Raw genomic sequence first — 27,966 nt, 5'->3', positions numbered from 1 at the left:
AATCATGATAATACTGTCCTAAAAAAGAAAGAAAGGACAGATGCAGCATGTCGTGCTACGCATGATACGATCCGTACCATGATGCCATGGCCGGAGGATTAGCAAGACGAAATTCGCGTTCGCGTTCGCAAACTTTTTCAGTTCGCGAACTGGATTGCGAACTTTCGCATTTTCGTTCAAAAGTAGTTGGAACACGAATCGCGGATTTTGTGTCAGGGCAGTCATAAATATTTAATTTACCACGCTGTACTGTCTGTACACCATGGTACACAATGAACGTCGTGTCAACGTCATGCATGTGCGAATTCTGTTTGCTAATCCTTCTCATAACGGGAATTCCGTCAATAGTGAGTTCGATTTTCCTTGGAGAGCGAACGCAAACGCGAATTTCGTCTTGCTAATCCTCCGTACTAAAACAATAAATGAGAAAAGACGAAAAAGACAGTTCTGTACACTGATCGCAAAAGAAGAAGATGAGTTTAGCTACTGAAGTAATTGTCCTGTCAAAATAGTATTGTGTTGCTTACTCCCATGGCCCAAAGTAGATCCACTCAGCGTGTCGAGCAGCGGCGAACTGCCCCACTTCATGAATGTTCTTCAAGGAGTAATCAACGGTTCTGACCTCGGAACTGGGCCGGCGAAGAAGTGCCACTTATCTCTAGCCGTTTAGCGAACTGTGTGTTTCTTCGTGCGCAGAGACCTCCGCTACGTAGACATGTGTCCCTACCAGAGTTCTGGGTCTGCCCACGCAGCCCAATTTCAAGACTATTGTGCTTGACGAAAACATTGTAGGACTCGCAGTGAGAGATGAAGCAGGGCTTCCACCGGCACTGGCATAGTCCAGACGTGGGTATCCGTGATGGTGGACAAGAGGCTACTACTTTGGGTAAGATTTCACACTTCAGGGGCGTAAGCAGGATAGTGATCAAGGGGGGTGCCACGACTTTCCGCACACAAAAGTACATGCACTTATGTTGGTCCTTTCATGTATATGACGGCACATTACTCCCGTAGCTATGCAAAAGACGTTACCGTAAAAGTCCGTAAATATGTACCTGCCCGAAAGAAATACCCCCTTTCATTCTTTTGGCTCTGTCTGTTGAAGTCAAGTCAAGCCCGATAAACATACTGCCCGAAATAAGTACCGTTACGATGCGCACATGCAGCACGTACCATGTACATCGACATGAAAATGACTTCTCCACTACACACAAGTCAGGTCCGAAAGTTAGTTCATGCCCGAAAGTCAGTACCCGCCCGAAAGTTAGTACGGGTGTGGTCACTAAATTCGAAAGTAAATACGTACTTATTTACGAACTTTTACGGTACTTCAGTAACGTCTGGCGCTAGCCAGGGTCCACACAGCTTTAATTCCGTGTTTGTTTGTTTTTACCATCAGCATGCCTGGCGCTATCCCGTACCTGTCCCATACCGTACCGTACCATCAAAGACAGCTGGCCACAATGGCTGGTGAATGGCTGGTGAATGGCTAGTGAATGGCTGGTGAATGGCTAGTGAATGGCTGGTGAATGGCTAGTGAATGGCTGGTGAATGGCTGGACAGTCTTCCTTACCACTTGCTCTTCTCTAGTATTGAACAATTTCATTCGATGATTATTTCTTGTCCCACCGTGCATGTACAGTTGTTGTCCACCTGTTGTCATGGTAGCCACCGACATTGCCCATCATCACACGTGTTGTGTTTATGATCCTTGTCTGTTGTTGTGTTTATGATACTTGTCTGTTGTTGTGTTAATGATCCATGTCTGTTGTTGTGTTTATGATCCATGTCTGTTGTTGTGGTTGTTGTGCTGTGAAGGAGACTGTGGCATGCGGTTGTGGCAAGATGAGCGATAGTGTGCTGTGCATTACGCACGGGAGAGGGAAGTGCATCGACCACGCTACCTGCTTTTAACCCAGTCGACGTGTTTGAGCCTGGAACGACTCCGATGTGTCCCGTCTTGAACAAGGAGGCGAGGATCCCCAATGGAGGACTGTCCTTCTGGAAGAGATGGACTCAGGTGAGAGTGCATGGAAATGTACCAACAGTATCTATACAACCCCCACCCCTATACGAGCATATTATACCCCCCCCCCCCCCCACGAGTATATCCCCCCCCCCCCCCCCCTCCAAGCGTCTATACCCCTTCCAAGACCATTATCACCCCCCAAGACTGTACGTGTATACTGCCAATTATATTCCCAAGTATAGAGTAGAGTCATGTTTATGCCCCCGCCACCATACACATACACACACACACACACATACACACACATACACACACCTTGAACGTTGAACCTTGAACGTGCCCATTGCCGATGGCAATGATAGCAAAGGGACTATCCGCTAGCTTTGCAGTACGGAGCGTGGCGCTTGAGGTCCCCGGAACGACGGCAGACCTTTCCACATGCGCAGCGGAAGCCAGAGTCAGGATCAGGAGGAGCACGGGCGGGAGGACGACGATGAGCAATCTGCCTCCAGGCAGAGCGATCCTGGGCAGCATCAAACCAGCAGTCAGAAGGCACAGGGGGGCTGATGGAGCGGAGATCATCCACGATGACGTCACGCCACCGCTTGCGTGGACCATGGCGAGGGCGTGTTGCAGGGAGCTCCCCAAACAAAACTCGCTTCGGCATGCGGTCGTCGTTCATCCGGCCAACATGGCCAAGCCAACGCAGTCGATGTTCCCGGATGATGTCCGCGACGTCACAGTCAATGCCGAGGGTTCGGGCCATGGTAACCGAGGTGACGCGGTTGTCCCACTGGTCCCGCCTGGATACGCCAACGATGATGCGAACACACTGGTGATGAAAGGTGTTGAGAGAGCGCAGGTCCGGTGCCTTCGGCGTCCACGTCTCTGCTCCGTACAGGAGGGTCGTCAGCACAAGGGCGATGTACACGCGGCGCCGACAGCGGAGAGATAACGACCGATTCTCAAACACTGGGACACGGAGACTGCCGAACACACGCGAAGCCTTGGCGAGACGGGACTGTACATCATGCGAAGACTGCCCGTCCCGATGGATGACGCTGCCAAGGTACGTAAAACTGTCAACGGCCTCGATGGTGCTCTCACCAAGAGACACCGGCTCATTCATGGGCGAATTGACAGTCATGCATTTGGTCTTCGATAAACTGACCGTGAGGCCCCACCGAGCCGCACACGAAATAAACAATTCCGTGCACCGATCAAAAATCGGCTTAGTGGTGGCATACACTGCAGCATCGTCCGCAAACTGGGACTCTGTGACGACATCACGTTGCAGGCGGGACTTGGCAGTGCGGTCTCCAACCAACTTTCGGCCAACTTGGTAGTGCAGCTCAACACCAGCGTCCGGGCACATGGAGCGCCAATACCCAACGACTGCAGAGAAATACAAGTTAAACAAGACGGGTGCCAAAGTACAACCCTGACGCAGACCGTTGTTGACGTTAATGGCAGCAGTGACACCGCCCTCGATGCGGACCTTCACCTCCATCGACTCATGCAAGGACTCATGTTCCAATACCTAAGAAAGGCAACTTGAAAGTTTGTGATAACTGGAGGGGTATCAGCCTTTTGGATGTCGTTGGGAAGTTGTTTGCGCGGATTCTTCAGAACCGGCTGCAGACAATCTCGGAGAAGATGCTTCCCGAGTCACAGTCTGGTTTTCGCAAGGGCAGAGGGTGTGCAGACATGATCTTTGTTGCCAGGCAATTGATTGAGAAATCTTACGAACATGACTCGCCGTTGTATGCTCTCTTTGTCGATTTGCGAAAGGCATACGACTCGATCCCCCGTCCAGCGCTGTGGTGTTTGCTCCAGAAGTTTGGTGTTCCCCAAGGATGCTCAGTATCATCAAGTCCTTACACACACACACACACACACACACACACACACACACACACACACACACACACACACACACACACACACACACACACACACACACACACACCAGCAGTTCAGCGATCCTCTGTGAATGCCGCTGTCTGATGATCACTGAATTGCATGAAACGTGAAATTACAGCTACACAGCTATTTGCCTCCGTCACGTGTGTGTGTGTGTGTGTGTGTGTGTATGTGTGTGTATGTGTGTGTGTGTGTGTGTGTGTGTGTGTGTATGTGTGTGTTAGGGCTGAAACGAACATAACATTTGAGTATTCGAACGTTCTTGATGTTAACGAACGAACGAACGAGCATTCTCTAACGTTCTCGTCGCACGCGCGTGCTCGCGCACGAACCGGCATAGGCAAGAAAATAGTGGAATTTTTGAATACAGTGTAGCAATAAACCTCTGTGGCGCACGAATTTTGCGTTTTCATGAATGCGGCTGGTTTGTGATGAGAATTTCTTTCTCGATTTTTACCTCTTTTTTGAATCTTGTAGTTGTGCTGTCTGCAATGCACGTACTGAGCAGTTTGTGGCGATTTTTCTTCTCCAGAATGCGCAATGGCCGCGAAAGTAGCGAAATTTAATCACTTGCGAAAGTTTCCAACTTTACAGTACGACTTTTATGATGCTTTCAAAAGTTGAGGCACAATGACCTCCAACTGAGCAACGCCATACTGCTACTGCTGAGGACCAGAACGTTGCGTCACAGCAACGTTTGTCATCAACTTGCTTCCTGTTCAGTGTTGATGCCGCAGAAATAACTGCACTCCCAGAGACGACAGAAGAATGCTGAAAGTTATCGTAGTTGTGTTTTCAGGTGCGCATAGAGGTTGCTCGCCGTTTTGCGCTACGGGGAAATCCTGCAGGTAGCTGACTTCTCATCCTCGGATTTGGTAAAATGATCCCAAACAACAGAACGGGGAGCACGACCGAAAACAGTTTCTGACATGGGAACAGTGCGAACTCGAAACAAAACTACGAAGTGGTCAAAGGAAGAGCGAGCAGCCAAAGTATGTAAGTACATGTAGATCTAAGAGTACTCATGCTTTGTTCCGATTTTCGTCTACATGTCGTTGCCTCGACTCCGGCCAAGTGCCGGTTCAGTTCGTGAACCACGCGCGCGGGTCGTGTACCACCTGGTGCAGCGCTGGTCACAAGCACGCAGCTACACATATTCTGCAGGCGGTGTACGTGTGTGAAACGATCGTGACTGATCGCAATGTTTTTACGGGTTTATCGTACCGTACGCACAATCTCAAAGTTCGAATGTTCGTGAGAACTACGAATGTTCGTTCGCTGTGGCCTAACGAACGAATATTCGAATGTTCGGTATATTCGTTTCACCCCTAGTGTGTGTACGTGTGTGTGTGTGTGCTTGTGTGCGTGCGTATGTGTGTTTGTTTGCGTGCATGCGCGTGCTTGCACGTGTGTGAGTGTGTGTGTGTGGGGAGGGGGGGGGGGGGGGTGAGAGGGGGATTGCTGCGTGTGCACTTCCACTCACTATCCTGCACGTATCTGTGTGCTGATCCACTGTTGACAGGACCCTTCAAACCTTGTCCTGCGCCGAGAACCAACTCCATCAGGCTCAGGTAAGGGAAATTCCCTAAACGCGGGTAGAACGGTTTTGAACCGGTTATACATGTATATCCGTGTACAATGAACCGCTTGCAAATAAATCTCTTCTCTTTTGTCACTGAGCTGATTTCATTGTCTGATTTCATTGTTTATCTGTGCAGCGTGTGTAGGCACTGGCGGTGCAGCCATCAGTTTACTTTACATGTCACCGGAGGAATACGTCTGGGCCAAGTACTGCAACCTGAACAACGCGTAAGTATTTAAAAAATATCTAAAAGAACCCATAGCCATCAAGAATGTGCCAATGCCCCTACAACCTTTATCCGATGCTGGGATTGCAGAACTTTGCATCACGTGGCATGGTTCCCTAGGTTACACTGGTGAACAGTGCAAAGTGATCGCCAGAAAGCTGCACCCGACGTAGGGATACGGTCCACGCTGTAGTTATTAAGGCTGAGTCGAGTACTACTTTCTTCGGGTATCGGGTCCGGGTAGTTTTCCACGGGTAGCACGGGTACCCGATCGGGTAATGTTTCCATGGTAAGACCACAATGCACACCGGCCCCTTCCCTTGCGCATTGGGTAGACATGCGTGATTTATTTGTACACGTGCACTGTACATGATGTCATCTGCGACCTCGGGTTTTCGGGTACTATTCGGTACACGACTACCCCGAGGTCCTCACGGGTAGCACGGGTACCCGACTACCCGTGCACACCACTAGGAGTTATCATGAAAATATATTGAATGACGTTCACTACCTTCACTACCTCAGTTTGAGCACTTTGGCAGGTATGGTCGGGCCTGGTTTAAATCTAGCTTTGGAAAAATAAATTTTTCATTGCTATCAGGTTCGGCCTCATTTCCTCTGTGCTGCGCTGATGAGTCCACAAAGGACGAAACAGTTCTGTTCGCAGATTGAGTTCCTGTATATGGGTTTGTGACGTGATGTGACGATTTGCCGTCGCAGACCCGACAGATTGGAGTTGCACACCCTTGCTGGTTATGTGCTCTCTGGATAGTGTAGTGTGTTGGTGTAAGAAGTGCTGCTTTTGCCTGGCTATGTTCACCTGCTTGTTATGGACATTCGGTGATTATCTGTAAGTGTCCTCAAACTGGGAAGATGTTGTATTTTTTGCGTGTGTCCGCACATCATACAAGCGGGTGATGAGAACAACAGATGTGTCATCGTCCCCGAAGAAGTAGCAAGTGGAAAGAGAAAAGTAATGTCAGCTGACATTCCCCCTTCCCCCCCCCCCCCCCCCTCTAACTCTATGTTATGCATTTGAAAGTGTTTTGCTGACGGGACTGACTCACGACTGCCATTTAACGCACGCAAAAAGTCCATCGAACCTATTGTGCGTGGTACTTGTGACACAATAATGAATGTTGTCGTGGTATTTGTTGGATCGTGGAGCTCTTGGACGTCGACCCCTCTCTCTCTCTCTCTCTCACTCTCTCTCTCTCTCTCTCTCTCTCTCTCTCTCTCTCTCTCTCTCTCTCTCTCTCTCTATCTATCTCTATCTCTCTTTAATAATACTGTTGGAAACTATTCCGATGTCTCTGTGTTCACCCGCTCGAGGGTGTGTATGTGTGTGTTTGGGTATGCATGCTTGTGTACGTGTGTCCGTGTGTGTGCATGTGTACGTGTGCGTGTGTACGTTTGTGGGGTTGTGTGCATGTGTATGTGTGTGTGCATGCATGCATATGTGTGTATATGTGTGTGTGGTAACAGGACTTGCAACGCCATGCCAAATATTGTTGACTTTGCGATTTCTCTCTCTTCTCTTCTCTCTTCTTGTCGTTGTCTCCCGCTTCTGGGAGCGGAATGGCCCGATAGGGTAGCTGTACATAGTAGTAGTAGTAGTAGTAGTAGTAGTAGTAGTAGTAGTAGTAGTGTGTGTATATATGCGTGTGTGTGTGTGTGTGTGTGTGTGTGTGTGTGTGTGTGTGTGTGTGTGTGTGTGTGTGTGTGTATGTATGTATGTCCGCGATGGGCAAGTCTGAGGTCTGAGGTGTACGTGTCTGCATGCATACATGCATGTGCTCACATTGTTGTTTTTTCTCAGTGATAAGCTGGTGACACTTACCGATTTGACTGATCTCGGAAACAAGATGGCGGAGTACTTGACTGTTGCGGAACGAAGTAAGTGTTCGCACTTGTATTGTTTAGTTTTCATCTTGTCATGGGCTTTCACATTCAGGTATATATCGTGAGGTGAGAGTGACGAGACCGGTGGAGGACACCAGTTTGTCTTCTTTTTTGGAAGGTCTTACCCGGAATCCTGTTGATCCTGTGGATCTATGTTCTTTATCTTATCTCTATTCTCTTATTCTGGTTCTGGATCACAGAAAAAATGTTTTCTTGTTCTAGTTCTGGATTTCAGAGAAACTATTATCTTGTTCTGGTTCTGGATTACAGAGAAACTGTTTTCTTGTTCTGGTTCTGGATTGCAGAGAAACTGGCCAAGCAGCTGGTAATGGCAGCCGGTGAGTTTGTCAACAACTTCGAGAGCATCATGACCACTTACATCAAGGAGAACCAACACGGCCTAGCGAATACCGACAATGTGGCCGGTCAGCTCTTCTACATCGTCCACCAGAAGGAGATCAGCTGCAAGGAGCTTCTGTGCATCTTGGCAGCGTTCACTCAGGAGGAAGTCGTCGCGAGAGTAGCACAGATTATTGAGTGAGTGTGACACATGGGACACCGGCGAAGCATTTGACCAGTGGAAGGGTTAGGGTAGGGGGTAGGTGGTAGGGCACAGACTGCATGATGACCCCAGAGGAAGCAGCACCAGATGGAATGGGAGTTACAGGGAGGGGGGGGCAGGCTTGGGAAGGGGGAGGGGCATGTGAGGGGAGCCCTGGGGAAGGGAGCTGGGTGCTGAGTGCATGATGACACAGAGGAGCCGGTACCAGCTGGAATGGTGGGAGGGGCAGGGAGAGGGGGCAGGGTGGAGGGGCATGGGGGAGGGGAAGGTGGGCAGGGAGCTGAATGCATGACGGCACGGTGAAGCCAGTACCGGCAGCTGGAATGGGGGGGGGGCAGGGTGCTGAATGTATGATACCACGGAGGAGCCAATAGCGGCTGGAATGGGGGGGGGGGGGGGGTTACAGGGTGCTGAATGCATGATGACCCCAGAAGAGCCAGTACCGGCTAGAATGGGGAGAGGGGGGCAGGGTGCTGAATTCAGAATGACCGCAGAGTAGCCAGCAATATGAATAAACGGCTGGAGGTGACTGTAGCATGGGTAGCACAGGCAACCATGTCCGCTAAAAATGTGGAATTTTCTGTAGCATGGTGTTATTGCGACTGTTAGTATTCTATCTGGCATTACTACACTGCTGCTGTTTGAAATCCGATCGTCTGAAGCAAGTATGTGCCTGGCACTGCGCAGCCCTAGGCCTGCAAACACTGGAATGTGAACTGGTGCTGGACGTAAACTCGACTCACGCAATCGAACTTGATTGAGCAGCACTGAACGCACTGGTGCATAATGAATACTAGTACCATGCCGACGACCGGATGTGATCGAGCTGTGCTGTACCTGATAAAAGGGCTGATGGTGTGAATGGTGTGCGTAGTGTGAATGCGCAAGGCCAGAGGGCACATGTGGTGAAACTAGATCTAATGCACTATACCTACTTCGGCTTCAAGTACACTGATTAGCATCCTGCGTGCAGTACCAGTGTAGTGTTTCTGTCATAAGTTACATGGAGTGCTCACTAAGAATGTTGTGGACATCACGCAACTGCACTATGAAAGAAACCTTGGGGGTTTGTCAACTGACAACTGCTCTATTCAGTTGCTAGTCTGCACATGCGCTGCTTTAAAAATGCTTTTATGGTGATGTTGAAAATGATTGACGTTTCGGGCCAGTCACCCATCGAACCTGTTCGGACGATGGGCGACTGGCCCAAAAGTCAATACTGATTTTCAACATGACAATAAAGGAATTTTTAATGCAGCGGGTGTGCAGTCACAGTCACAATGACATCATGCTATAGAATTTTTCACATTTTTAGATTGTGAATAGCAACTGAATAGAGTGGTTGTCAGTTGGCAAACCCCCGTTTCTTTCATGAATGGATCACTGCAACAACAAAAAAACTCATAACTTAGGGGCCGACATCCAAAGTTACGAGTCGTTTTGCTTTTCAAAACAAAACGTTTTCGTTTGGAGGTGGGTGGGTGGGTTTGAGAAGTCTCGTTTTGGAAATATTTTTTCAAGGTATGTGGAGAGTGCCCAGATGCTCCTGTTTTCCGAAAGTTGAAATCAATATTGTGTTGGAGATGGCTTTCCCTGCCGAAAGGCTTTGGTGGAAAATACCGAAACTAGGGGTGAAACGACTGACCCAATTTACTTATCGATTAGATTCAATCCTATCGACTGACTATCGACTGGTTATCGACTGACATTGCCCTCACACATGAACACAAGCACAGCATATTTACGCACACATACATGCACGTGCATGGTCACACATCCATGCACAAGCAAACAGAAGCAAAATATGAGCGAAATGTTTCATTTTATGAAACAATCGGTAATCCCGTTTAGGCTGTTCATACTACATTACAATACGTGTCACGTTTTGGAATTCCACGTACTGTCAAACGTCGTTTTCATGCAAGCACATGTTCATTCACACAGGCACAAACACGCTTTTCCTACAGCTGTGCGTACAGCTTTTTTTATACAAACTGCCGGGAACAGCAGAACGAATCTCGGTACAGGGGTCCTAGTCTGGATATGTCGTCTACGGTTTTCGTATCAGGTGTTCGAGTTTCCTGTTTTTCCCCGCCACGTTCCATGTTGTCATGGCTATTCGGACAAAACCGTCACGTACGCCATGTTTTGGGCGTAGTGTGAATGGCCTATCAGAGCTTCGGAAAGCTGCACAATAAATAGGGCTGAGTCGGGTAGCATTTTCTCCGGGTATCGGGTTCGGATAGCTTTCCACGGGTAGCACGGGTACCGGATCGGGTAATGTTTCCATGGTAACACCACAATGCACCCCTTCCCTTACATACTGGGTAGACATGCGGAGTATTACATGAATTTGTACACGTGCACGGTACTTGATGGCAGGCACAGTGGGTTGATCAAAGACCATGATTGAGATACGAGGGGTACCTGGTTCAAGTTCTGCCTGGGAGCGGATTTTCCAGCCATGCTGCTACCCACAGTCAACTGGGAACTTGTGGCCAGGCACAAGGGGTACATGGATGCGGCTATTAGAGAGGTTCCGGGGTACGATTTTCCCTTCCAAAATCCGTATGGGCTCTACGGATTTTTTAGAGGCGTACTCCATACGATTTTTCGGCACGGAGAATCCGTACCCGGCCGTGTGGACTGGCTTTCATACGAACCATGTTTCGTATGGAGATTTTGTGTCATCGGGTGCAGAAAGATTTTTTGCGTACGAATTTGGTACGAGAAATATCGATTTTCCGTGGGAAGTTTTGATTTCGGTACAAATTTTCAAAATAAAAAGCATAGCGCGGGAATGTGACGTGTTTGCGACCGTAACCTAGGCAATGACGGCAAACACATAAGTTCCGTACTCCGGAACATTTCACTGCTGGAAAACGACGTGTAAAAAATCCGTAGCGCCTCTACTGATTTTAGCACGAAAAATCGTACTCCGGAACCTCTCTATTAATTCCTTAAGGGGTTTCTCGGCACTTAGGCCAGTGGCTGTGAGAATTATCTACTCACCCCCACCGTTAGGAGCTGCATCTGCCGCTAGAGTTGACCGGGTGTTGGCTGCCGTCGTGAGTTCCCTTCGTGAACGGACACGATATTTTTTTCTTTTTTACTGCCCTTCATGTCATCTGCGACTTCGGGTTTTCGGGTATTATTCTGTACCCGTCTACCCGAAGTCCTCACGGGTAGCACGGGCACCCGACTACCCGTGCACAACACTAATCATGATGTCTGCAAACAGTGTTGGGGGGGGGGGGGGGGGGGTGAATGCATACAGTGTGAATGTGTACAGTAAAGTCGAAGGGAACTGCAAACTGCATATGGAAACACACAGACAGTGCAGGGTGCTACAATACATGCAATACTGTGTAGTACAATGTTTACTAGCACATGTGAATATGCCCATACAGCAGTGTACATGTGCTTGTACGGGTACATGATATGAATATGCCCATACAGCAGTGTACATGTGCTTGTACGGGTACATGATATGAATATGCCCATGCAGCAATTTACATGTACTTGTGAACATGATTGTGAATGCAGCGATTCTGCCGGAAGTTCGCTAATGTTAACGGCAGAACTTGGCAGGATCCACCGCTCGGTATCTTTATCTGTATGAGATAGCACAGTGAAATCGGTCTAAGATGACCGCTCAAGAGACCTTCAAAATGTGGTCTCTGTTGCCAGCTGGTCGCCTCATCAAGGGTCGTTTGACTGGAAATAGCATCCCTGGGTCGATCCTGGTTGCAGCGGTCTTCTAGGATGGTGGTTACCTTATCCGAGTGGCCGCCTTGACAGGTTTTAATGTACCTGTTCACCATGGGTGTTTTTCTGTCTGTTTATGTTTGTTTTTGCACTCCCTCTTAGGCGTGCACGGTTCATTGACGGTTGAGCTCACGATCCGGTCGTTCCTAGCCGGCAAGGCGTCCGACAAAACCTGATGTTCCGCGAAGGTTTGCCGTGTGTGGCCGTGGTGGCCAATGCCTATCTGTGCTTGCTCAAAGTAGTGTGCAGGCTGCACTTTGGACATCGACAATAGTGACACGGAATCATGCCCTGCATCAGGTTTGTCATTCATTTCTTTGTTCTGCATGTTCTGATTTGGTTGATAATGGATAATAATAATAAGTGAATTGAATGATCGTTTTTCTAGGTATTTTTCATCTTTTTTTGCACCGTCTCCCGCCGCTTTTTGAAATTAAAAATTATCCTTTTGAAAATTCTTTGCATAAACTACACATAATTATTATGCAGCGTAGCACTTTTAATTTCCTTCATACAACTTTAGTGGGTTTCCCACACCAGTTTTGCATATTTGTTTGATTTATCATTTCCCCAAGTTTTCCTTTGGATTTAGCAGTGCTTTAGAAGTAGCAATGTATCACAACTACATACATTGGCACACACACACACACACGCGCGGATGTGCACACATGCGCTGACACACACATGCATACATGTACATGCAAATACTTCCGGCAAGACGCACAGACGCCTCGTCTGTGCATGCATATCAAGGACAAGTTTTGATCAAACCGCTGTCCATGCACTGCTTCGCTAGTGTCGCTGCGTCTCCCACAAGCAGTGTGAATATTCTTGAACTGGAGTCCGGCCTTGTTCGACTCTTGATATTTTTCCTTTATTTGGAGTGTGCCCCCCCCCCCCCCCCCCCCCTACTTCCTCACCAAGAAGTTGCAATACGACTTCTGCTTCCTGCGCTCGTATTTTGCCGTTTTTTCAAGTTTTTCGCCTGCTCCGGTATTTTGCAGTTTATTGATTATGTGCAATCACTATAGCATTCATTGTATTCAAGCCGGACCCCGGCACTGCACAACCACAGCAGTCGGTCGGTCTGACTCGATTTTCAAAAGACTTCGGGTATAACAACACTTCACAAATACGGACACTTTTCTGATGCCCCGCCGAGTGTGGTTATACGCAAAGTTGACTGTTGTTGCACACCGCACAGGGTAACTGCTTTTGAGGTTATGCCAATGATGTTGTAGCATGGCTACTTTATGACACGTAATTTGTATACACATACACCGTAGGAATGCATGGATAGCAGTGCGCATACTCGCACTGCCTTGTCTTCTTTTTCTCCTTGTGAGACAATGAACGAATGATAACTACTTACGTAGCTACAAGTATGTGCTTTGAGTGCTGAGAGTATACGAGTTACAATGGTGGCAGCGGAAAAATAGTCGTCGGTTTTGTCCTCGGCTGGGAAGACGCCTCCGCAGGAGAGACAAGTTGCAGAGTCGACAAGTTCCAGAGAGTCTGAGACCAGTTCCAGCTACTCGGGAGACCAGCCCACAGACTAAGTTCTAATTTACTAGTATTGATCATTCTATCCTTCGTCTCGTTTTCCATTCTTTACTTCTTGACTGATCGCTCGCTGTGCATGAGTAACAGTTTTGTTTGGTGTAGAAAGGTCTACATTTTCACAAAAATATTTTGCGCACGTGATTGTGCGTGCATACTAAGGGTGCGTTCTTAAATTCTCCAGCTTCTAGAAGAAGAAGAAAAGAGAAGTCGAAGAAACTGGGATTCTTCAAGAACGGGTCTCGAAGAATTCGGAGATATTTTGCAGATGTCAAGCAAAATGGAGCGCCAAAGGGACCGTGATCTTGAGTGCCACGAAAATAGTATGCGCTGTGCGTATGTGAAAAGGGAAATGCGTACACTCATGATCAACACGTGGCTTTTAGCCTAGTTCGCATGCGCTGATCCGAAACCGCGGGAATCTCCGAGTTTCAACCACCTCTGAAGCTTGGAGAGCTTCGAGAGCTTTGGAGAGCCTCCTAAAATTCGGAGAGGATATAAGAACAGCTCTCGAACTTTTCGGAGAGTCTCCAACTTTTCCGAGAGGATTTAAGAACGCACCCTAAGCAAGTACACTGTTGACGTCATGTCCCGTGCATGTGCATGTGACGTGAACGTCCGTGTGACGTAACCAGAATGTTTTGTGTAGGTCAATTTTTTTGTAACATTTTCAAAGGTTTTTTGGAACTACAAAATTAATGTTTGTAGCTTGGGCCATTTTGATAGTGAGATATCTGAGATGGGCAAGTCCAAAGGCAGAAAGAAGACCAGGTCCCCTCGACCTCGTCCGTTCAAGATACCGTCTGACGAACATGCCAGTGCATCAGAGTTGCACCAGTCTAATGACACCGCCGGGAGTGCGTGATCAACTAGCTCAGGCGCTCGAGAAACTTGATCGCAGGTTGACAGACCTCGAAAAGAGACTCAGCTGTTTGGAAATTGTTGCTCCACGAACACAGGTTCCTGCAGGAGCAAGTTTCGAATTTGATCAGCCTCATAGTAGTAGCAGTGGTCGTGGACATTCGTATGGTCGTGGTGGTCAGGTGGAACCACCGATTTGTTGTGGTTGTGGACAACCTGGCCATTTTGCTCTAGATTGCCCACACAACCCTTGGCGCTCGGGAAACTGAGTACGACTGGTGGTGTGGGACAACTCCCAGTCGTTCACGAGGAGCCAGCAGATGCAGTACGTATCGAGGCTGTATCGTCTGTAGTCCCTACGCTAGATATCCATGTTCAAGGCAAGTGCGTACCGGCGTTAATTGACTCTGGTTCCTGTGTTTCTATGTTGCATGAGCAAACATTTTTGTCCACGTATGGTGATGTGCCCTTGCAAGCTGCTTCCCGTTTGTGTGCGGCTAATGGTGAGGGACTCCTGGTTCTGGGTGCTATGGATATTGTATGCTGCATTGGAGAGCGTTCATTCTTGCATACATTTGTAGTGTCTCCTGATATCCGCCGTGATATGATATTGGGATCTGATTTCTTGTTTGACCATGGAGCATTATTGAACATTGCTCAAGGCACACTAACTTTTAATGATCTGTCAGTCCTGCTAGGCGTGAAAGCTACTAGTGTTGGTCCATCAGAGCCCCGTCCGGTTGTTGCGGCGGACGCTGAACCGCTATCTAACTCTTGGAGTAATGATAGTAATTCTGAGGAAGACCCGGGCACGTACTATTCCCGTGTCACTGTTTGTAGTAAATTAACTCTGCCTGCCGGCCATGTCGTGCTGGTCCCGTGCAAGTCGGTGCAAGAGGCATCTGTGACTGTGGATTGTGTTGCTGTTCCACTGGACTCATTCTTGTTCAAGTTTCCAGATGTGTCTGTGACCCCCAGTGTGGTTACGGTTGGACCTGGCAGGTCCGGTGCGGTAGTTGTGTTGGAGAATCACTCTGACTACCCAGTACAAATTGCTACAGATGTTGATATTGCAGAATTATCTCCTGTACCCGATAACTTGATTGGAGAGGATGATGATCCTGCTGATTCATCTGTTGCGGATATGCAACCGTTTGTGCTATCCCCTGAACATGCCGAGATAATCCGTACGTATGTTGAGTCTCGGAATCATCTGGCAGTACCTGAAAAGAACAGACTTACAGAGCTTCTCCGTGAGAATCATGACTTGTTTCTCTTGCAGGAGGGTGATTTTGGTCCTTGTGATGTTTTGCCACATAGTAGTAGTACTGGTGATATACAGCCAGATAAGCAGCCTACGCGCGCTTTGCAAGCTTTGCTGGATGATCTGTTGTCCCGTGGTATACTCACCGAGTCCATTAGACCCTGGGCGTCGCCCATAGTTCTCGTTCCCATGAAGGACGGATCTCTCCGGTTATGTATCGACTACCGCAAGTTGAACAGCATTGCGGAGCCAGATGCGTATCCTATCCCACGTGTTGATGACATATTGGACTCACTCTCTGGCTGTTCATGGTTCACTTGCCTGGATTTAGCGTCAGGATATTGGCAGGTTCCTAAGCACAAGGACGATACGGCAAAGACTGCCGTTACGACACCGTTGGGCTTGTGTGATTTCTTGGTTATGTCTGGCTGTAGAAATGGTCCAGCGACGTTCCACCGTGTAATGGAAGCCGTGCTTCATGGTTTATGTAGTGTGCCTAACCAACCAATCTGTCAAGTGTTTTTCAACAGTGTATTGAATGCCAGCTCTACCTTCACTGGACAGCTCCAGATCCTGCAGTCTGTATTTGGCCGGGTTTGGGCTGCTGGACTAAAGGTAAACTTGGAAAAATGTTCTTTTTTTCCAACGGAAGGTGCTCTTCCTTGGCCATGAAGTTTCGGCTGAAGGTTTGGCTCCGGATCCCACCAGGGTTGAGGCTATTGTGAAGTGGGCCGTACCCCAGTCTGTACGAGGTGTACAGGTGTTTCTGGAGTACGCCGGGTTTTACCGCAGCTTCATCCGTGGTTTTGCTCAGCGCTCCGCTCCACTGAATGTATTAGCAGGCAAGGGTGCCAGCTTTACATGGACTAAGAGTAGTGATGCGGCGTTGACGTTTATGAAGCGGTCACTGACCACAGCCTCCGTGTTGGCGTATCCCGACTTTTCTGTTTCGTCTGGCGGCTTTATTTTGGACACTGACGCAAGCAAGGTGGCCATTGGAGCTGTCCTCAGTCAAATGCAAGATGGCGAGGAACGCCCCATTGCATTCGGCAGCCGGGTATTGGCGAAGGCAGAGAAGAATAATGATGCGTCAGACCGGGAAACGCTTGCCCTTGTCCATTTCGCGAATCAGTTCCGGCACTATTTGCTTGGTCGGAATTTCATTGCCCGCACAGATAACACTGCCCTCAACGCACTGATGTCCGTGAAGGAACCACGCGGTCGAAAAGCTCGATGGGTGGAGCAACTCGCTGAGTACACCTTCACTACTGTTCACCGACCGGGTCGGCAGCACTTGAATGCAGATGGTCTGTCGCGTTCCTTGTTGCCGGAGGTGCAACCCTCCCATCTCGAGACTCCCACAAATCAGCCAGAGCAAGCTAGTTCCTCTGCCATAACGGCGTCTGTGGATGTCGCCACACCTGTACTTGCTGGTCTCTCCGCAACTGAGTCGGCTGCTGCCAAAGCTGTGAATGTCGACCTCTCAGTGGTCAGTTTGCCCAGGTACAATGCGGTGAGTGGAAAATTTGTTCGCCCTCCCGAAGGTTTCTGGCACTAGTCGTACCATGCGTTTGTTCTCGGCTAATGCAGTTGGATCAGAAGGAACATTCGGTTCGCGTCTGATGCCTCACGGTGCTTACTCTGCAAGCCCTCGACCATGACCCTACTTGTTGTCCGCTGTCGTCAGAGCCCATCTCGCTCGCAATCCTGGACTGCCTGGTCGGTTTACTGATTTTGCTATATCCTGAGTTTTTATTTTTTATGTTTCTGTTTTCTTTCTCTATTCACGAGGGCGTGAATTTTCGGTAGGAGGGGGATAGTGTAGCATGGCTACTTTATGACACGTAATTTGTATACACATAAATAGTACACCGTAGGAATGCATGGATAGCAGTGCGCACACTCGCACTGCCTTGTCTTCTTTTTCTCCTTGTGAGACAATGAACGAATGATAACTACTTACGTAACTACAAGTATGTGCTTTGAGTGCTGAGAGTATACGAGTTACAATGTCATGGTTATGCGAATGATGTCATGGTGGTGAGTCAGCGTAATTGCCTATGGGCACTATGTGCAGAGCGCGAGTCAGTCACGGCTACATTGTATTCATACAGCCTTGTGAGTCTCTAGCACAACACCGCTGTGTGTGTGCCGCGACCTTGCCACAGCATCTCGACTGATGATGTAACCGCATAACCTCCATAGCGGTGAAGGCCACAACACAACAAGAACACAATGAATCGATTCTAGTCAAATCTTCACTTCCTGGGGCATGTCACATGACAGCCCTAACTGAGAGGAGCGTGTACTTAGTCTTTTGAAAATCGAGTCAGACCGACCGACTGCTGTGGTTGTGCAGTGCCGGGGTCCGGCTTGAATACAATGAATGCTATAGTGATTGCACATAATTAAAAAAACTGCAAAATACCGGAGAAGGCGAAAAACTTGAAAAAAACGGCAAAATACGAGCAGAGGAAGCAGAAGCTGAATTGCAACTTCCGGGTGAGGAAGTAGGGGGGGGGGGGGGCACACTCCAAATAAAGGAAAAATATCAAGAGTGGAACAAGGTGGGACTCCAGTTCAAGAATATTCACATTGCTTGTGGGAGACGCAGCGACACTAGCGAAGCAGCGGTTTGATCAAATCAAAATCTGTCCTTGATATGCATGCACAGACGAGGTGTCTGTGCGTCCTGCCGGACGTATTTGCATGTACAGTCATGTATGCATGTGTGTGTCAGCGCATGTGTGCACATCGGCATGTGTGTGTGTGTATGTGTGTGTGTGTGTGTGTGTGTGTGTGTGTGTGTGTGTCAGCGCATGTGTGCACATCGGCATGTGTGTGTGTATATGTGTGTGTGTGTGTGTGTGTGTGTGTGTGTGTGTGTGTGTGTGTGTGTGTGTGTGTGTGTGTGTGTGTGTGTGTGTGTGTGTGCATGTGTGCGTGCATGTGTGTGTGTGTGTGTGTGTGTGTGTGTGTCAACGTAACGGTATTTGTGATACACTGCTACTTCTAAAGCACTGCTAAATCTAAAGGAAAACTTGGGGAAATGATAAATCAAACAAATACGCAAAACGGGTGTGGAAAAACCCACTAAAGTTGTATGAAGGAAATCAAAAGTGCTACGCTGCATGATAATTATGTGTAGTTCATGCAAAGAATTTCAAGAGAATATTTTACCAATAATTCAATAAGTGGCAGGAAAGATAAAAAAATTCCTAGAAAACGATCATTCAATCCACTTGGCATCCATTACGAACCAAATCTGAACATGCAGAACAAAGAAATGAATGACAAACCTGACGCAGGTCATGATTCCGTGTGACTATTGTCCATGTCCAAAGTGCAACCTGCACACTACTTTGAGCAAGCACTCCACTGCGCCAGGCACTGGACAGAGATAGGCGTTGGCCGGCACGGACAGCACACGGCAAACCTACGCGGAGCATCAGGTTTAGTCGGACGACTTGCCGGCTCGAGACGACCGGATCGTGAGCTTAACCGTCAATGAACTGTGCACGCCTAAGAGGGAGTGCAAAAACAAACATAAACAGACAGAAAAACACCCATGGTGAACAGGTAGATTAAAACCTGCCAAGGCGGCCACTCGGATAAGGCAACCGCCATCCTACTGTGGTGGACATGGAAATCCGGTCGCACGTCTAGCGGTCCCAGGGCGCTGGCCATGCAGCCGTCGGTAAGCGGTACACACATGCATTTATGCGCTGCAGCGCGCTGGTCGCATAGGATAAACATTTGCATGGCACACAGCGTTCTGTACGCGCTGAGGGCGCCGACCCCGGTCAATGGACTGGATTTCCATGTCTGCTACAGTAGAAGACCACTGCAACCAGGATCGACCCAGTGATGCTATTTCCAGTCAAACGACCCTTGATGAGGCGACCAGCTGGCAACAGAGACCACATTTTGAAGGTCTCTTGAGCGGTCATCTTAGACTGGTTTCTCTGTGCTATCTCATACAGATAAAATTAATATACCGAGCGGCAGATCCTGCCAAGTTCTGTCTTCAGCATTAGCGAACTTCCGGTAGTATCGCTGCATTCACAATCATGTTCACATGTACATGTACATTGCTGCATGGACATATTCATATCATGTACCTGTACAAGCACATGTACCCAATCATGATTCCAGCTAGTACTGGCTCCTCTGTGTCATCATGCACTCAGCACCCTGCCCCCTTCCCCAGGGCTCCCCTCATCTGCCCCCCCCCCCTGCCCCTCCCATTCTATCTGGTGCTGCTTCCTCTGGGGTCATCATGCATTCTGTGCCCTACCACCTACTCCCTACCTTAACCCTTCCATTGGTCAAATGCAACACTGGTGTCTGCATGCGTTACACTCACTCAATAATCTGTGCTACTCTCGCGACGACTTCCTCCCGAGTGAATGCTGCCAAGATGCACAGAAGCTCCTTGCAGCTGATCTCCTTCTTGTGGACGATGTAGAAGAGCTGACCGGCCACATTGTCGGTATCCGCTAGGCCGCGTTGGTTCTCCTTGATGTAAGAGATCATGATGCTCTCGAAGTTGTTGACAAACTCGCCGGCTGCCATTACCAGCTGCTTGGCCAGTTTCTCTATAATCCAAAACCAGAACAAGAAAACCGTTTCTCCGTGATCCAGAACCAGAGCCAGAAAATAGTTTCTCTGTAATTAAGAACCAGAACAAGAGAACAGTTTCGCTGTAATCCAGAACCAGAACAAGAGAATAGTTTCTCTGTAATCCAGAACCAGAACAAGAGAATAGTTTCTCTGTAATCCAGAACCAGAACAAGAGAATAGAATAGAATAAAGAACATAGAAACACAGGATTACGGGTTCAAATGTAACCCCTTCTAAAAAAGAAGAAAAGAAGTTCTTCTTTCGCGTCCTCCACCGGTCTCGTCACTCTCACCTCACGATATATACCTGAATGTGAAAGCCTATGACAAGATGAAAACTAAACAACAAAAGTGTGAACCCTTACTTCGTTCCGCAAGAGTCAAGTACTCTGCCATCTTGTTTCCGAGATCAGTCAAATCGGTAAGTGTCACCAGCTTATCACTGAGAGAAAACAACAATGTGAGCACATGCATACACACACACACACACACACACACACACACACACACACACACACACACACACACACACACACACACACACACACACACACACACACACACATGCACACACACACACACACACATAAACACACACACACATACACACACACACATACACACATACACACACACACACACACACAAACACACACACACACACATCCGTACGTGCATGTTCGTGTACACGCACCATAACTTCACATCATAATGACAAACCCGTACACATTGTTTGCACCCTGTGCATGACAGGCACAGGGTCGAATCCACCCCCTTCTTTGGGTTCAACTCTCTGGACTTCACTTTGCACTGTTTGCCAGCGTAACTTATCGAAACATGCCATGTGATGTGAAGCCCCACAGTCCCCTAGGCCCAGCATTGGATAGAGATTGTACAGGCTGTTGTACATTCTTGATAGTTACATGTTCCTAGGACACTTTAGATATTACATACACGTTGTTCAGATTGCAGTACTTGGCCGAGACGTATTCCTCCGGTGACATGTTACGTAAACTGATGGCTGCACCGCCAGTGCCCACACACGCTGCACAGATACACAATGAAATCAGACAAGGAAATCAGCTCAGTGACAAATGAGAACAGATTTATCTGCAAGCGGTTCATTGTAAACAGATATATAAGCGGTTCAAAACCGTTCTACCCGCGTTTAGGGCATTTCCCTTACCTGAGCCTGATGGAGTCAGTTCTCGGCGCAGGACAAGGTTTGAAGGGTCCTGTCAACAGTGGATCAGCACACACACACATGCAAGATAGTGAGTGCAAGTGCACATGCACGAAACTCTCCTCCCCCCCCCCCCCCCCCCCCCCCCCCACCCACACACACAACCACACACTCACATACATGCACGCAAGCGCACCCACACACATACATACATACACGCACGCACGTGCCCGCACACACACACACACACACACACACACACACACACACACACACACACACACACAGACACACACACACACTTGTACTTGTTGCTCACTGCCAAAACTGGTCACGTGGGTCTCCCCGGGAGAGAGGAGAGAGATTCAAAAGGAATCTTGGGAAGATGACTCAATTGCCTATTGAACTGCCCAACGGCCGACACCCCCTGAAATCCCCAAAACTCTGGGTGGACTTGAAACACACACAAGTACACAAACACACACACACACGCACACACACGTACACATACACACACACATACACACACACACACATACACACACACACACACGACGGAGGCAAAGAGCTGTGTAGCTGTAACTTCAAGTTTCATGCAATTCAGTGATCATCAGACAGCGGCATTCACAGAGGATCGCTGAACTGCTGGGTGTGAGTATGTATGTGTGTGGGGGGGGGGGGGGGGGGAGAGGGGGGGGGAGGGGTATATACATGACTGTACTCTATACTAGACGATATTGACAGCTGCTTTGCTAATACATAGCTCATCAGTGAAGGTAGATGTTGAATGATTAGAAATATAGACCAAACTGCTATCATATAGGGTTTTCCACATACAAAACTGGCATAGCTGATGCGATAACCCGGGAAAAGGAAAGTGTGAAGTACTGTTCACACGCATGGTACATGCATGCAGCATCAGAAATTCGGCGCGGAAAATCAATCACTATGACTATCAATGCAGAAAAAATAAGCCAGAATCATTTTCTTCAATGGCCGAGACGTCCGTCGCACCCTGGAACAGGACTGTACTCTATACACGGGAGTATACACGTAGACTCTTGGGGGGGAGGGGGGGGGGGGTGATATGGTCTTGGAAGGGGTATAATACGCTTGGAGAGGGGGGGGGGGGGTAATATACTCGTAGGGGGGGGGGGGGTGGGGTGATATGGTCTTGGAAGGGGTATAATAACGCTTGGAGAGGGGGGGGGGGGTGTAATATACTCGTAGGGGGGGGGGGTCTTGGAAGGGGTATAATAACGCTTGGAGAGGGGGGGGGGAGGGGTAATATACTCGAAGGGGGGGGGGGGGGGGTATAATATACTCGTACAGGAGTGGGGGTGGTGTAGATACTCTTGGTACATTTCCATGCACTCTCACCTGAGTCCATCTCTTCCAGAAGGACAGTCCTCCATTGGGGATCCTCGCCTCCTTGTTCAAGACGGGACACATCGGAGTCGTTCCAGGCTCAAACCCGTCGACTGCGTGAAAGCAGGTAGCGCGGTCGATGCACATCCCTCTACCGTGCGTAATGCACAGCACACTATCGCTCATCTTGCCACAACCACATGCCACCGTCTCCTTCACAGCACAACAACCACAACAACAGACAAGGATCATAAACACAACAACAGACAAGGATCATAAACACAACAACAGACAAGGATCATAAACACAACACGTGTGATGATGGGCAATGTCGGTGGCTACCATGACCAGGTGGACAACAACTGTACATGTATGGCGGGACAAGAAATAATCATCGAATGAAATTGTTCAATACTAGAGAAGAGCAAGTGGTAAGGAAGACCGTCCAGCCATTCACCAGCCATTCACCAGCCGTTCACCAGCCGTTCACCAGCCGTTCACCAGCCGTTCACCAGCCATTCACCAGTCATTCACCAGCCATTCACCAGCCATTCACCAGCCATTCACCAGCCATTCACCAGCCATTCATCAGCCATTCACCAGCCATTCACCAGCCATTCACCAGCCATTCACCAGCCATTCACCAGTCATTCACCAGCCATTCACCAGCCATTCACCAGCCATTCACCAGCCATTCACCAGCCATTCACCAGCCATTCACCAGCCATTCACCAGCCATTCACCAGCCATTCATCAGCCATTCACCAGCCATTCGCCAGCCATTCACCAGCCATTCACTGTATTTAGTGGACGGCACAAGAAAAGCATGCTCCACAAGGGAGAACATGGAGTTATCTGGTAAGAGTAGTTTGAAATAATAATTATTATCGCACGGCACTGTGACTCACCTCAATCAAAAGTCTCGGACTGGTAACTGCCTGCATGTCAGACAACCATTGATTCACCTGACGTAACGCTGCCTCACCCTCACCACTGCCGAAGACACGCTGCTCGTTGACCGACTCCATTCTGAGAGAGATGCCGCACTTCCAGTAGGCCACTAGCAGCCACTCTCCGTCGCTGACATTCCACGGCAGTCGCATGGTAAACTTGGACAGGGCAGTCATCCTCCAGGCGCTGGTTTTCGTGCCGCTCTCGACGAGGAGCTGGTTGTGGCGAGTGATGCATTTTATGCCGATTGTGTGGAACATATCATGTGGAAAGTGGTTGTTTTCGTCGCAAGCCAGAAGAATGGCCTCGGATGTGGAGCCGCCTTCCCGCTCACGGATAGACTCATTTTCGGTAGCAGCTGGCATGAGAAAGACTTTCTTCTTTCCGTGCTTGGCCGTGGTGATTTCACCCAGGTCACACAGGATGCACAGTGTCTCCATTAGCTGCAAGAAGGTGTGGCGGTGCTCCTCATTCAACATCAGCCGATAGAACTCGGGACTGTGCTCTTGCCATAGACGCAGGGCCAGTTCAACCGTGATGTAGCCTTGTTCGTAGAGATCAATGTCATCGCGTGATGGTGGATCCTTCACGAAATCTTCTCGCTTCATTCCAGGCTGAATGAGCGAGGCAGCCAGCTTCATCACGGATGGTACGTTGATGATCACTTTATCCCGCAGTGCTACGGACTGGGGAAAGAAGAGAACGGTGCCAAGGTTGTGGTGGAAGCCCAGCATAGGTTTGACCTCATCCACTCGACGTGCAGTGCCCAGGCAGCGGGCTAGACGAAGCAGATCACCGAGCGAGATCCAGGGACTGGAGAGACGGGGATCTCTAGAGAGCTCAAGAAGTGCGAGCGTTTCCAGACCACGTGCAAGTGGGATCGCCTCTTGGTTGACACTCTCCTCGACAAGCTTAGTGCGCAGGCTTCGGATTCCAGTGTGTTCTGGCCAGAGGAAGCTACCAGAACGTGTGTTGTTGACAAACACGATGTCGTCAGACTTCAGCAAGTGGCAGTACGGTTTCCATTTAAGACTTTTCATGATGACATCACGTTCCGCATCCAGGATCGCTCCACTAAACCAGCCACGATGGTCGATATGTGTGCCAACGAGGAACACCCGCACGTTGCTGCTACTCGGCATGTTGTGTATTGTGGCCAGGTAGTCGTGGATATACGCAAGGCTTGGCTGTCTCGGCACAGCTGCAGTGCAAGGCCGATGTTTGCCCTCGTGTCGAACCTGCATAGCACAGGAACACACGAGACACAGAGCACCATGCGTCTGGTGTTGTAACTTATAGTTTTATGCCAGGTCCTGGCAACTCTCAGACAACTGATATTTTAAACAGTGATATGTGTACGAACTTGTCTTTCTTTCAAAGAATGACATGATAGCAATCGTACTAGTTGAGAGGCAGGGGGACGGGGGGGATTGGGACCAAAATAGCTTGATTTTGAGCCTGTACCTTAGAGCTAGTGGACTGGCAACATCTGAGTATCTTGTCTTCAATTCAAGATATTCTACTCTGACGTCGCATCTCTTCCAGTAGAACACTGTATGCTATAGTATGGGGAAGGTCAAAATTATTGCCATCTTCTAAAGTACAGCATTCTTGGCTTTTAAAAGGTCTAGCTAACACCGAAACCCATTGTACTGTTGGCTGGTCACAGTCACTTCACAATTCACACACAAGGTGCTGGACTAGACTGCCTAGACCAAAACCAGCCCACTGTCCAACGGTCTCTCGACATCTATCAATACTTACAGTGCTCTGAGGAGTCTCTGCTTCCACAGACTGGCTTGCGTTGAAGACAATTGCATACACAGTGCGGTCAGCACCAAAGCCGATGTGCTGAAGCAGCCGATAGGAGTCCTGGCCTGCCGTGTCCCAGATGCGGATGATTTGGAACGATCCCTCGGCAATATCTGCGCTGGCATTCTCAATGAACCAAGAGGATGTCACGCGGCTTGAGATATCACTAATCACACTTTGTGGTAACTCGTTCTCGCTTGCTGCCGAGTCAGAGAATGGGTCCGTCAATCCAGAGGCATCACTTGCTAGTGAAGAAGAAATGTCTGATCTGGTATTGCTTGCAGCAGAGTTAGCAGAATGAGAGGATTCCGAAACAGATGAGGAAGAAGAAGAAGAAGCAGCGGCAGTGTGCAGACGGGCCTCTGGAACAGTTGCGGTACCCTTGATCACAGAGGCGATCCTCCTTCTGAGCATTTCCTGGCCGTCTTTGCTGGCCTCCTGCTCCAGCTGATCGCCATCGATGATGAACGTGCTTTCATCCACTCCGACTGTGCTGTTGTCGTCCTTTCCGCGCAAGATTTTCTTGCGGCAAAGAGAGCGCGCCAGGCTGGTCTTGCCTGCACCGGCTTCACCGATCAGAATCATGCGTAGAAACGGTATTCCAATCTCCAGCTGGAGTCGGGCTGGCTTGACCATGGGTTCAGAAACTGTGCACAAAGAAAACATAAAATACTTACACTTGTACATGAATGCATATGCTACCTATGCAGTCTCGTACCCATCTTGCATTTTACAGTGCAGTGTAGCTGACAGAAGACAACTCCAATGCATGGATATGGCTTACTCAGGGTCAGAGACTCAGAAGTAGAAAACTTCGCATCAGTTTGATACATTGCACTACTTTTCAAAGTGCATGTATTCTCACATTCGGAGCATAGTGCGCACCTGCAAATTCGGGCCTGAAATAGCGCATTAAAGTGCGCAATGTTCTCTGGCAAATGCAGCAATTATAATCTCTGGCTCTCCATCCGAGTCTAGTACGCACAAGTTCCAACTTCAAGTATTCATTCTGTTAACACAATCACACTTGATCACATTTATACTGTGTATAGATTAAAAGACTGGTGGAACAGAAGGCACCACCGGTCTCAGCACTGGCTTCATGCTGACCAACCGCTTCATCAATGTCTTCTGTTACTTCCATACCTTTGTAGGACACAATTTTAACCCCGTATACTCCATCTGGGTAAGGCAGGTCCAATTGCATGACTGCATAGATGATATCGTGCGCTCCAGGGACATCCGATAGCTTATGGTTACGCATTCCACCATTCCATTTCATCTCGCTGCACACCACTTCACCTGTTGGCCACCAATGTACAAAAAAGGATCGATCCCAGGGGTCTGACATCTTGTAGCACACAGAGAGCAGAACAAAACAAACACATTGTTACTAGGTCTCTGTGACTGTCATGGCTGCCATGGCAACCCTGATCACTTTTAAAAGTGCATCGCACCACACTCACATGGCCCAGTTACAGTCAACTTGGCTAATAACGACTGCGGATTGAACGACAATTCGCTAATAACGACTGCGGATTGAACGACAATTCGCTAATAACGACTGCGGATTGAACGACAATTCGCTAATAACGACTGCGGATTGAACGACAATTCGCTAATAACGACTGCGGATTGAACGACAATTCGCTAATAACGACTGCGGATTGAACGACAATTCGCTAATAACGACTGCGGATTGAACGACAATTCGCTAATAACGACTGCGGATTGAACGACAATTCGCGAATAACGACTGCGGATTGAACGACAATTCGCTAATAACGACTGCGGATTGAACGACAATTCGCGAATAACGACTGCGGATTGAACGACAATTCGCGAATAACGACTGCGGATTGAACGACAATTCGCGAATAACGACAGAATTTCCATGCCCAGAGCAAAGTCCCATACCCCTGTAATACATATAATGAGACTTCAGGTATAACGACACTTCGCGAATAGGGACACCTTTTTGATGCCCCGCCGAGTGTCGTTATAAGCGAAGTTGACTGTAGTCCTTCCACAGCACCAACAAAGTTTCATGTCATTCAGTGTGCATTCTGTCACAAGTCCGTGTTTTCTTGATTGTTGGCGCGTGTCATTCATGGAATATGGACACGTGGGTCTACTGCAGATTGCCAAGAACCAGCTCATAGAACGACACAACAATGAGAGATGCTTCCCAGTACGACATTCACAGCAAAGCACGCCTCACCGGCACCATATTCACAGAAAGCTTCCCACACCAAAAGACATTTAACAGCTCTATCTTTGACTGAGTGATGAATTATCGATGCATGTTCAGAGGGAGGGAGGAAGGGAGGGACAGGCAGACAGAAGAGAGAGAAATGGTCATACATATTGGTTACCATGACAACCTCAGGAATCTAACATAAGCTTTATTTAG

General features: G+C 48.6%; 2 protein-coding genes and 1 long non-coding RNA gene across 5 annotated transcripts in view; 2 read left to right on the top strand and 1 right to left on the bottom strand.

The window, feature by feature from the left end:
• The first annotated feature begins 505 nt into the window (after positions 1-505).
• On the top strand, positions 506-13,201 carry LOC135820763 (uncharacterized). Of its 2 annotated transcripts, XM_065333794.1 has the most exons (8): positions 506-886; positions 1,400-1,481; positions 1,819-2,020; positions 5,415-5,463; positions 5,611-5,701; positions 7,520-7,596; positions 7,908-8,139; positions 12,035-13,201. In XM_065333794.1, the coding sequence occupies exons 3-8, from the start codon at positions 1,949-1,951 to the stop codon at positions 12,057-12,059; spliced, it is 546 nt and encodes a 181-aa protein (XP_065189866.1). In that variant the 5' UTR covers positions 506-886; positions 1,400-1,481; positions 1,819-1,948; the 3' UTR covers positions 12,060-13,201. The 2 variants fall into 2 exon arrangements, with proteins under 2 accessions (XP_065189866.1, XP_065189867.1); XM_065333795.1 differs by lacking the exon at positions 1,400-1,481.
• On the top strand, positions 5,720-6,933 carry LOC135820764 (uncharacterized). Its single transcript, XR_010554201.1, has 2 exons — positions 5,720-6,074; positions 6,128-6,933. It is a non-coding gene; the product is annotated as an uncharacterized LOC135820764 (long non-coding RNA).
• Positions 13,202-17,857: 4,656 nt separating the features above from the next.
• The window catches only part of LOC135820759 (uncharacterized), an 11,639-nt gene continuing 1,530 nt past the window's right edge, over positions 17,858-27,966 (bottom strand). The window contains exons 2-10 of one of the 2 annotated variants that reach the window (XM_065333787.1): positions 26,700-26,904; positions 25,506-26,200; positions 23,699-24,979; positions 22,803-23,003; positions 21,426-21,474; positions 21,194-21,284; positions 20,605-20,681; positions 19,984-20,285; positions 17,858-19,139 (exon numbers count right to left, since the gene is read on the bottom strand). In XM_065333787.1, coding sequence (XP_065189859.1) covers positions 19,984-20,285; positions 20,605-20,681; positions 21,194-21,284; positions 21,426-21,474; positions 22,803-23,003; positions 23,699-24,979; positions 25,506-26,200; positions 26,700-26,904 — 2,901 coding nt within the window. In that variant the 3' untranslated portion in view covers positions 17,858-19,139. The remainder of the gene's footprint in view (positions 19,140-19,983; positions 20,286-20,604; positions 20,682-21,193; positions 21,285-21,425; positions 21,475-22,802; positions 23,004-23,698; positions 24,980-25,505; positions 26,201-26,699; positions 26,905-27,966) is intronic. The other variant, XM_065333788.1, reaches the window with a different exon arrangement.

Source organism: Sycon ciliatum, chromosome 7, assembly GCF_964019385.1.
Source record: "Sycon ciliatum chromosome 7, ocSycCili1.1, whole genome shotgun sequence".
Classification (NCBI taxonomy): domain Eukaryota; kingdom Metazoa; phylum Porifera; class Calcarea; order Leucosolenida; family Sycettidae; genus Sycon; species Sycon ciliatum.
This window is presented reverse-complemented; position numbering and strand designations above follow the sequence as displayed.

Excerpts from the sequence above, each read along its gene's own strand:
- LOC135820763 (XM_065333795.1), top strand. The coding sequence starts at position 1,949 with ATGTGTCCCGTCTTGAACAAGGAGGCGAGGATCCCCAATGGAGGACTG. Across the intron at positions 2,021-5,414 it reads TCTGGAAGAGATGGACTCAG|GACCCTTCAAACCTTGTCCT; the intron begins GTGAGAGTGCAT and ends CACTGTTGACAG. Across the intron at positions 5,464-5,610 it reads ACCAACTCCATCAGGCTCAG|CGTGTGTAGGCACTGGCGGT; the intron begins GTAAGGGAAATT and ends TTATCTGTGCAG.